General features: G+C 30.4%; 3 protein-coding genes across 17 annotated transcripts in view; all 3 read right to left on the bottom strand.

The window, feature by feature from the left end:
• Nucleotides 1-3,928, bottom strand: part of LOC108757037 (kinesin-like protein unc-104) — a 30,871-nt gene extending 26,943 nt beyond the window's left edge. For 7 of the 13 annotated variants that reach the window (XM_018501292.1, XM_018501302.1, XM_018501300.1 and 4 more), the window contains exon 1: nt 3,487-3,927. The gene's annotated coding sequence lies outside the window, so the exon portion shown is untranslated. Of the gene's footprint in view, nt 1-3,486 lie in introns of all 13 variants that reach the window. The other 6 variants (XM_018501298.1, XM_018501294.1, XM_018501299.1 and 3 more) reach the window with 2 other exon arrangements.
• A 1,124-nt stretch (nt 3,929-5,052) lies between these two features.
• On the bottom strand, nt 5,053-7,511 carry LOC108756969 (superoxide dismutase [Mn], mitochondrial). Its single transcript, XM_018501180.1, has 3 exons — nt 7,206-7,511; nt 6,078-6,367; nt 5,053-5,574 (listed from the first exon to the last, which is right to left on the bottom strand). The coding sequence occupies exons 1-3, from the start codon at nt 7,241-7,243 to the stop codon at nt 5,246-5,248; spliced, it is 657 nt and encodes a 218-aa protein (XP_018356682.1). The 5' UTR covers nt 7,244-7,511; the 3' UTR covers nt 5,053-5,245.
• A 952-nt stretch (nt 7,512-8,463) lies between these two features.
• The window catches only part of LOC108757061 (pre-mRNA-splicing regulator female-lethal(2)D-like), a 6,830-nt gene continuing 3,973 nt past the window's right edge, over nt 8,464-11,320 (bottom strand). For 2 of the 3 annotated variants that reach the window (XM_018501360.1, XM_018501359.1), the window contains 4 exons: nt 10,624-10,748; nt 10,340-10,518; nt 10,102-10,256; nt 8,464-9,972 (listed from right to left, as the gene is read on the bottom strand). In XM_018501360.1, the coding sequence (XP_018356862.1) occupies nt 9,266-9,972; nt 10,102-10,256; nt 10,340-10,518; nt 10,624-10,748 (1,166 nt within the window). In that variant the 3' untranslated portion in view covers nt 8,464-9,265. The remainder of the gene's footprint in view (nt 9,973-10,101; nt 10,257-10,339; nt 10,519-10,623; nt 10,749-11,320) is intronic. The other variant, XM_018501358.1, reaches the window with a different exon arrangement.

Genomic DNA, 11,320 nt, shown 5'->3' with positions numbered 1-11,320 from the left:
CCAGATTCTTTATCTCGATAGAGATATTGGAGTATCATATCAGTTTGAATCGTAGATCGAGTTAGAAATATATAAACGCATTTTTTAAGTTTAACAAGCTTGAATAAAAAAAAATGTATTTTAAAGCTAAAAATTGACTTTACTTTCACGACATTAACGAAATTTTTTAAAAATTTAATGCCGTTACAATGTCACAAAAATCTTCAAAATCGTTATTGACATCTTTGATGCCATTTTTCTCAAAATTGTAACATGATAGGCAAAGAAGAATGTTAAAAAGTTGCTAACCAAAAAGATATAAGTAAAAGAAATATTGTTTTTTTGTAGATTTTGACTTTCTGGATATGATAAAATTATTAAAAAATTCGTAGCATTTGGGCGACACTTCAAAAATTAAGCACAAACATGGTGTATTCATCCAAATTTTAATATTTTTGCTTATAATTTTCGAGGGGTTCTCTAAACGCTATGAACTTTTTAATAACTTTATCACTCGTACTCAGAGAATAAAAATCTATAAAAAACATTATTTTTTATCCTTTAGACAAAAATCTGTTCTTTTTCGGAGGATGTTAAAAAAAGAGCCAATTTTTACTAAAAAAAAATATAAGTAAAAGAAATAGTGTTTTTTGTAAATTTTGACTACTTTAGATACAATAGTCTTTTTTTTAACATCTTCCTTTAGAAAACAAATTCATGTTCAGTACTTAAAAATCTATGAGAAATCATAAAATTCGTTCAAATAATGATTAAAAAAAAAATTCGCAAGTTAGTACAGCTATTAATGGAAATTATAAATCGTAATTTGAGTATGCGTTCAATGCCCGGCGTTTCCATTTGGAAAATCAATTGAAACTTAATCAAATCTATGATTAATAGATTGCCTCTCAGTTATTTCGAAATTCTCAGTTATTTGTGTTCGCCCCTGCAATATTATATTCTTCGGTTAAATCTCACAGAGTTTAGCTCACAAAATATTCATTTAATTTCAAGAATCTAATTCAGAACTTATCAAAAATTTCATGAAAAATTAGATTAAAAATTACGCCAAAGAACAGCGTCGCGTTATCGAATTTTTATTCTAAGATCGTTTTTATGGTTATAAAAGATAAAGATAAAATTTAATATTATCAATTTGCAAATAATAAATTGCAAATAATAAATATTTTAACGTGTAATATACGTTGAATGTATTTAGTATATAAAGTATTTAGTATATAAATTTTAGTATATAAAGATTTTGTCTATTGAAATAAATAAATCAATCAAATAACAGATGTGACGAAAAAGTAAAACTGATACAAAATACTACATAACAATATTAAATAAATCATCATTTTTTTCACTTTCTTGTAAATGTCAATCTATTCCATTTTCTTTTTGCACCGATAAAAATAATATATCCTTTATATCGAGTTTTTAATATACCCTCTTTTTTTTATTCATTCCATCTTAATCGTCGACCGTTCCAAATCGACAAGCAAAGAATCCCAAATTGCGAATAATTAATCTTTAGAAAGCTGCAGGTTTTTTTCTTAAATAAAAAATGAAAATTTCGCAGTAGGAAAAAATATATGTATATGTTTAATCTTAGAAAGATAAGCATATTTAAAAAAAGAGAGGAACACGTCTATATTCAACATATGAAATTTAAATTTCATTTTCCAAATCATTTTCATATATACGTATATAATTAATACGTATATAAATATATTTTATTTTATTATTTATTTATTTCAATAAAATTTATATCCACAAATATAGTAAAATTCAATGTAATGCAAATATATTTACTATATAAAAATTAACATTTTTCTTAAAATATTTCTAAAAATCAACACAAAGAATCTGCGGCGGCGTCTACGTCTAAGTAACTTATGATTCTCTTTATATATCATCGAATGCAAAATATAACATTGATTTCGAGACGTTATAACGTCTCGCGACCTTCTAAAGATTATTAAAAAATAAAGCGTAAGAAGCAAATAGCTCTTCCGAACATATCGGACTCCTTCAAGAAAAGTTACAAAAGTCAAAATTTTTCGAATTTTAAATTATGTACGAAATGTCTTCTAAAAACATACATTGGTCTTCAATCAGGAAAAGTGATACAAGTCGAATTAAAATACTTCTAAAAAAAAAAGAAAAAAATTACAAATTAAAATAGAGATAATCAAATAGTATGACAAAATTAATATCTACACTATAGACTACTTTTAGAGAATTTGAAACAAGCAATTTTTACGATTAGCTTAAGTTAACTTACATTTAATACTATTTATAATTTTATAATCAATAATTAATTTTTTAAAACACACAATTTTCTTTCCTCTTTTCTAAACAATTTTATAAATACTTTTAACTTGGTCACTTTTCTTCCTTTACAAAAATTCAATTTAATACTGAAAATTATTTATTTTGAAGGTTAAAATATTAAATTAAAAGTATTGTGAAAAAACAGTGCTTTTAATACTGAAAAAAATAATTATTATTTTCTATTAAATTTCTACAAGGCAGATATGCGATAAGAAATCTACGTTAATATACCGACTTGTCGTCAAATATATTTATTTTTCTTGTTAAGAGAAATCAATTTTTATGTTTCAACCCCTAACGCAACGCTAATGATTCGGAATACTCGAGAAAGTATACGAGAACTTTGGACTGATTAACTACCCTTTTAATAACCCTTTTTGCACTTTGCGTTCAGAAACTTTACCCAGGTACACCCAGATATCATTTTATTCTTGTTTAACATCGGTGTGAGCAGAAATAAAATAATATTGAATTTTCCTGAACGCACCCCTGGTTGCGAAATCATGAGTGACGGTTATGACAAGGAGAAATTTTTTTCCAGAAAAATGTAACGCGGCAGATTCGAGATAATCAATATGAACTACCGTGTCTAACTTCGCCTCGTACTTTCCACAATTTCGATCGCGGAATTTTGTTTTGATTGATGTTTCGAGAAAAAACTTTCCCAGTTTCACGCATCTCTGACTATCCAAAATTTTCAATTCGCACGAAGCGACAATTTAGAAATTTCGATGTTCGAAAGACAAGCTGTACGTATTAAAATTAAAAAACAGAACGATTCGCTTTCGTCACTCATTTCGAGATTCGCGTGGATTCATTTTCGACGTTTTCGTCCTGGAGTGACAGACAACGATCTTTTAGCTCTTCGAAAACGCTCGGAACGTCGTGTACTTGCCATCGATAACGTCGACGGGGTCATTTAAATAAATGATTGTCCGTCGCGATGGCAATACGACGCGATGTTACGCTTTATACTTACGAGGCCATCGCATGGGGTGCTCATAAAGACGCGCGATCGCGATCATGACGCACGCACGTTTACGCGCGTGACAGGTTGCGTGAGAGAGGGTGGGAGAAAGAGAAAGAGAGAAAGAAAGGCGAGAAGTTAGCGCGAGTAGCACGCACGAACGACGAAAAAAACAAAAGAAACCTTTTGTCGAGGCGACTCACCAGATACGTAGGCAGTGACGTGAAAACAGCTGAGGTTCTACGGCCATACTGGCTCTGGCTCCGACGATACGGATACACGTTCCACGGAAGTGGCGAGCGCCGAGCGTGCACGCCGTGCGTCGCGACGCCACTCGGTTGACTCGGTTGCCCGACTTCCCCGGCGCGGCGGTCCGACGCCTGCGATCGATTATCCGAAGTCTCTTACACGCGACGCGAGACTGTTGTCTGTAACACCTGTCCTATTGTCTCACGACTCCGTCGTTCCTCGTCAATTCTTCGTGACAAACGTTGCTCCGAACGAACGGATCTGTCACGACGCTGTCCGCCGTCCGCGCCCACTCGCGCCTACGTTCAACTCTGAGTGACCAGCAGTGACCGCGAAGGACCTGCGCGTTCTTCCCCTGAATCCTCTCACTCTTTGTGGCCAGAGGATAAAGATCACAATCCCGCTCCCGCGCACACGCAAACGGTGCGGTCCGTGCTCTGTTTCACTTCCTGGAAACACAAATGAATCATAGCTGGTGATTCCCAAACATAACCTTGTTTCCTGGTAATTTGTCGGAAGTGATCTTTCCTAGATTCGTCTCCTCGCGGTCCATTTGTCTTTGGGATACATTGCTGCTTTGTGTGAAATGATATCGTATTTACATCTGGAAATTTGAAATGCGCGATTAAAAGGTCTATTTAAATTGTAAAGTTGTTGATTGAAAGGGGTTTTTAATTTAATTCTTTGTTGAATTTAGTAAACGATAAAATATTTTTTAATTGAATGCAAAAGAATAATTTCATTCAATAATAATATAATTGTTTATTTTTACTGTCATTTTATAAATACGTGTCTTACAATTTACAAGTGTATTGTATCTATCTCGTAATTAACAAATTTGTATATATATATATATACATATATATATATGATAAATTATTAATTAATAATTCACATATATAAAATATTTTTTATAGTATCACATATACATAATATTTTTCATAGTTTGAACTGATGAAAAATTGATTTTATATAAAAGCATTTGAAAAGAAAACACTTTCTATTTATTTTCATATATACATATATATATAGATACCTTTCGTTCTGTTTTCAAGTAAAAGTGAGATAAATTCTCTATAATTCTTAAATATGTTAAATTTCTCTGTCAGCAATGTTCATAGATTCTAAATAGAATTTTGCAATTTAAAAAAATAAAACATTAATAACTTTATTTTGAAAGTGAAAGATATTTTAAGAGAATTATAGCAAGTAAAACGAATCAATTTATGTTTTATCCTAAATTGTTTCTTCAGTATTATATATATTAAATCCTCCATTGATTGTTATTATAGAAATAATTGTATGACTTGTAAAAAGGTTGTCTAGGACTAGAAATCTTTGTAGTGTAACTTTCTTTTCATAGTAACTGAAAAACAAAGAAAAAGTATAAAAAATGTGAGAATATGACTGTTTTCATATCACGCATTTTCTTAATTTATCATTTTTAAGATACAAAATAATTATATTCTATAAGGATAAGGAAATGTACTACTCTAAGTAAATGTACTTTTACATTCACATATTTTTCACACTTGTTTTACTTGTTATTCGGTTATGTCATTTCGGATACAGTGTAAAAAAAAAAAACATACAAATCACAGAATTACTGATTGTATTCCTGATGATATCGTTTAATCCTAATAGAAACATTACTTTAAACGTTACCCTAATATCTAAAAAACGAACTTAAATGCTAAACGACTTTGTTGAGCCTTAACAACCAGTGGCGTTTTTGAAGCGTGCATTTACATCCTTCCAGTTAATAATGTCGAAGATTGCTTCCACATAAACAGGTCGTACGTTCTTATATTGTAAATAATAAGCGTGTTCCCACACATCAATACCAAAGAGAGGAATGAGACCAGTAGTGGATTGCAGTGGATCTTGATTCGCACAAGTCGCTATCCTCAGCGACTTGGTCTTCTGATCGTATCCGAGCCAACCCCAACCGGAACCCTGAATTGCTATGGTAATCTGGGATAAGGATTTCTTCATTTCCTCTATAGAGCCAAAGTCTTTGTCGATTTGTTTCGAAAGGGCAGCTGAATAAAAATATGTAATATATCATTCATCTGCATGACAATTATATATGTATATATTTTCTGATTATAAAATTGAAAAGTTAGTATACCTAATCATCTCTCACACACATACATAAGTTATTTTTTTCCAAGAAAAGATCTATAATTATTGAAAACTATTTACATCTATTAATCAGCTATTTATTTTTCTCTTTTCTTTTTATGTCTAAGAAATAAAAATTCTTCAATTTTCTAAGTCTTTTCCCATTTATTAGTGACTTGCTCCTTATTTTAATTTTAAATCTTATGTAAGTTTGAAAATTTATAAAATCATTATATATTAGAAAATGATCTAATTATTAACGAAATCTCAATTTTTAATTGTGTAATTTTACTCTGACTTAACAAAAACTTTGTTTGAAAAATACAAATAAAATTTTATAAGAATTATTTTTTAATTACTGAATGAATTGACTTTAATATTATTTAGTACTTCTTTTACTTTAATTGAAGAGTTATATTACCATCTGGCTGTCCACCATTGGACGAAAGGTTGCACCAAAAGATTGAATGATTAATATGACCACCACCGTTGAACTTGATAGCCGAGCCCAGGGCGATTTGTGTATTGACATCGCCTTTTGCAATCGCCTCCTCCATTTTTTCCTCGGCGATGTTTAGATTGTTAACATAGGTTGCGTGATGTTTGGAATGATGGAGCTCCATGATCTCACAGGATATGATGGGCTCCAGAGCCTTATAATCGTATGGCAAATTTGGAAGTGAATGCTTCGATCTTGCAAATATATCCTTGCTGCATTAGTTTTTATAGAAGGGATTATATTATTATATAATCAAAATAATATATGTATAGTATATACAATAGTATATGTTATAAATAAAAAATACTATATGTATACATATAAATATAAAATAATAAATAGTAATAAGTAAAATACACGTTTGCTGTCATTACAAATTGAAAACTTTTGTTTTTTTTTCTGTTTAAAATATATGTGTATAATTTTTTCATGATCTTTATATTTATTTATATATTTATATATATATATATATATATATATATATATATATATATATATCACAAGAATAGTATGATTTTAATTAAAAGGATTATTATTGCTATAAGGTTTACAGAATTAAACGTTTTTGTTTCTAGATAACCAATTATGAAGAATATAATATAGAAAAACAATCTACAAAGGATGCTAAATAACTCTATACGGTCTTTTTTATAAAAAAAAATTAGCGGATATTCTAAAATTACTTTTGGAAAACACTTTTAGTAAAATTATACATTTGTATTATTAAAAAATAATTCTATTCTCTTATTTTAAATTCTGCATTTCTCTTGTGTTATTTTTCTTTGGAAAAAAAAATTCGCCGTTGCTGCCAGCCCTATGTTAATACAAAAAGTACAGAAAGTGTACTTACACACATATGATTTTGCATAAATTATTAAAAATTCATCGGTTTGTCAAACGATTCGAGTAAAAGTTCGGTAATACAATTGCTCGTTATATAGATATTCATGAAAAACTGTTGCAAACATGTCGAGAGGTTACGTGCCAGGTTAGAAATTACATAATGTGAAAATAACGTCAAATTCGGGAGGCGGTTTTCGTCATGCTTACATTGATTTGGAGACCAGAATACGTCTTGCTGCGAACATAATTGGAGCGACACGTAAACTGTTTTTCAGGAGGATGCGATTCGATCTTTCCTAGGATTTGCAAGGATTCTATTTGCGAATTTTGCGGTTGCTTGTATGATTCTGCCGAGTTCTGTTTCTCCACAGTTCTATAGTTCTACACTGTTCTGCACCACCACTACTCCTCACTGCCACTACATTGGAAAATACTAATAGAATACACCACAAACGAACTTACTCAACTATTCGCCGAATGCTGCGATATCGGCGAGAGTGGAAATTCGTGTAGGATCATGTATTAATGGTTTTTGCGGTAAAGTGCCATTTCCAAACGGAGTTAAAAATGTATCTGTAAGAACTTTTTATAGCTGAACTATATACATATATAATGTTAAAATAAAATCGATACATATTTGAAGTTTGGCAAAAATGAGATGGGATAGCAACAAAGAACAAGCTCAAAAGTGCATATCGATGTTTAATTGCAAATCGATAGGTTGGTTAAATTTTAAAATATTCATTCTCTTTAAAATTGAATTTTTTATGTGCAATAAATAATATTCTAAATGTGTGTTAAATTTGACATTAGGATTTATCTATTTATTTTTTAATTCTCTCGTTTGGGAATTGTCTTTAAATTTTCTATTTTTTAAATGTATATGTTTACTACGCAATTACATAATTAAATGCAAAAGTATGGAATGGAAAAAAATTAACATATGTTCAATCTGAATAAGGAATCCTTTAATAATCATGTTTTGCAGTTGAAGATTCACAATTCATGTTAGCATACTTTTAGTGGTAAGATTAGTGTAAACTAACACGCGGACGTTCTATATCGCGTAAGCAAAATTGGATTCTTATCGAAATATAAAGTTATTTCTAATCGTTCTTAATTATTTGAAAAAAAGAAGACATCATGCTTTAATTGCAAAATGTGCGTAAGAAAAAGCACTTTATTCTTTATCGTTCGTATCTGAGAAATTATTAATATCTTCTATACAAGAATAATAATGGCACTATATACAGAAAATTTGGGATGGAATATATCATGCGTTTTACCTTATAACATTTTTTTAAATGCAAATTTATATTTTTGATATCCACCGTTTCTTTCCTTATAATATAAGCTACAAATAAAATTGAAAGCACATTTTTTTACGAAGATGATATAAAATAAATTTGCATATATAGATAATATAAAATATATCAAACACTATACAAATTTCAGTTTAGGAAAATTAAAAATGTGATTAGTTTAATGTATCAGTCTGTGAGATCAATCCATATGCATTATTAAGACTAATATTATATATTTTGTCATATACTTGATGTTTTCCAATTATTCGGTAAAAGCAAAATTAAATCGCGGTCGATGCCTCATATTGCACAAAAATACATATGTACATCGGACACCGTTACGTATGTACATAATTATACGAAAATCTCACAGTTCGCTTTCTATACCCGAAAATATTAAAATTTACTTGATTTATTTACGTAATATGGTTAGGCGTTTTTGATTAATTCTTGACAATATCTTTCGATTATCCGTTTTTTACTGATAAACCAAAACTTTTGCTGATTTTTACATAGAGTTTTAATACAATAAATTTACAAAATACAAACAAAATTCGATTGTTCTGAATTTTCCTTACAGCGTATTCGACTGTAATAAATTATATTAACCTATTCAGATTTTTCGTCTGATATATCTTTGTAATGTAATACGCAACTTGGTCATTTGCAAGTAACTTTACGTAAACGAGCTTTATATCGATCTAATGGTATAAGAGTATTTACAGGCTTGTCATTTTAGAGACCAATGTGAATATTTATCCTTTGCAGTTTATCACGAATACAGGTACTGAAATTACGTTTCTTTATGGCTAATTATTTTTTTTATTCGAACAATATCTTGTAAATAGGCAACCGGCGTTGCTTTAGATGAAAAATTTTGTACATAGTGGATGTCAAATCATATATCGCAAATTTCAACCACACGTGTAGTTAATGTTGTCCAAAATCAACCTAAAACAATATTCATTCGGGATCACTCTGCAGAGTCTCGCCATTAGTTAAAACTAACGCATCATCATCGGCTTCGTTATAATCGAGAGAAAGAATGCTTTCCCTTCGTTTCTTCTTGTGCGTCCTTTCATCATCACTACTGGCTGCACTTTTCTCTCTCTTTATCCTGTCCCTACCCCGTGTTGTTCGTGTTGTCACCTCCTCCCCATTTGATTTACCACTATTCCTATTGTGATTTTTATTTCTTAATATTCGTTTGTTTCGATTTTCCTCCTGCTCTTCTTCCCTATCACTAAGTTCCTCGTTCTCAACCTTAATAATTAACGCCGCGGAATCGCTGGAACTCTCGTCATTGTGATCGGCTTGATTAAGTTTTCTCTCCGCACGTTCTGTCCTTTCAACACTGGTAAGCTCACTCTGGGGCGACGCTAACGGTGGAGTCCTCACACCTTTGCACATATCACTGTCCTCCATCGGTTTTGAAGATTTCGTATCTGGTACTGTAGTTTCTTCCTGTTCCTCTTTCTTAATTGGCGGCGTATGGGGCGATAAACCATTCGATAGATTATTCTCGTTTGTACTTGCCTTTAATGCTGCATTTTCCTGTTGCAATAGCGTGACGGACTCTCGTGCTTTGCGCAGTTCTTGTTGCAAAAAGTAAATAGTGCTCTGCATACCCTCTACGTCTTCATCTAAATCCTGCAGAAACTCATCTAATTCTGTAACAAATTAAACGAAAATGAATTAATTATATAATATTTGAAATATTTTGATCACAGAATTCGATTTTAATTATAACAATTATTTGGTAAATGTTAATAACAATTAATGAATAACTAATATGATACCTGATTGTGACTTTTTCACTTCCTCACTAAAACTCTTTTGCAGAGCAAGTTCGCCTTCCAATTTAGCAATACGTCCACTGGCAATCATACGACCAAGTTCTTCATTTTCTTGATATAACAACCTACACTTTGCCATTAATCTTTTCCCTGTGTTACTGTAAATAAAATATTTAATTTAATGAAAACATTTGTGCCGCACATGCAATGTCTTTTATTTAATGTATAAAATTTTCCTGACCTATCCGGCGTGAATTTCCATGCGCTTAGTTCATTCTGCGTATCCTCTAATTTGCCCTTGGTTGTTATTAACTCTTGCCTTAATTTCTGTATTAATATATTAACAGCTGGATCTAATAGAGCGGATCTTAATGCAGCTGTGGACGGAGCTTGGGTGGCTTTCATTTCAGTTATTTGATTCTAATAATGAAAAAAGTAAATCCTTTTTATATAAGATCATATAGAAATAAATTTTGCAAGATAAACTGTACTAGAATTTCGATGTATCTAAGAATAATTACATACAATATATTCTTGTAATTCCTGCTCTTTAGAGGCAAGCCTCCTCACTAAGATCTTCTCCCTGTGAGATGCTTCTATATATTGTTGTCTGTATTTGTTTTCGGATTCTCTCAATGAAGCTAGCTCACCTATAAAGGAATAATCTATAAATTTTTCTACTTCTAAAACTTTAACATTCAATGGAATCTATGTGTTTCTTAAAATTGCAGTAGTTATTACATATATGTTTGTGATGTATGTATATATTTATATCTTACAAGAATATTTCTTGTAAAATAACATAATTCTTGAACATTAAAACAATTACAGTGAAATAATGGAATATGTATATTTCATATAGGAGATGTAATACATACACACACACACGCGCGCGCGCGCGCGCATATATTAGTTCTCTATTTTAAGCCTGCAAGTTGATTTTGTTTTTTTTTTTCCAATATTTAGCCAGCGATTGTATTTTATATTGTCTTAATGTTTTTAAAATTTTTGTTTAAAATCCTTTAAATAAATGTAATTTTTGATATTTGGATTATTAAAAATGTAAATATAAATATCCAATATATTCTGAAAAGTAATATTTTGTATTATTTACTTATATGTAAAGATTTCAAATTATTTTTCTGAAATAAATTAAATTAAAAAAAAATTCTTTAATAATTTTTGTGAACAGTCAACTCTTTGTATTTTCTCTCTCTCTCTC

The sequence above is a fragment of the Trachymyrmex septentrionalis genome, unplaced genomic scaffold, assembly GCF_001594115.1.
Source record: "Trachymyrmex septentrionalis isolate Tsep2-gDNA-1 unplaced genomic scaffold, Tsep1.0 scaffold131, whole genome shotgun sequence".
Taxonomy (NCBI): Eukaryota; Metazoa; Arthropoda; class Insecta; order Hymenoptera; family Formicidae; genus Trachymyrmex; species Trachymyrmex septentrionalis.
The sequence above is the reverse complement of the archived record's forward strand: the minus strand, read 5'-3'. Positions and strand labels throughout refer to the sequence as shown.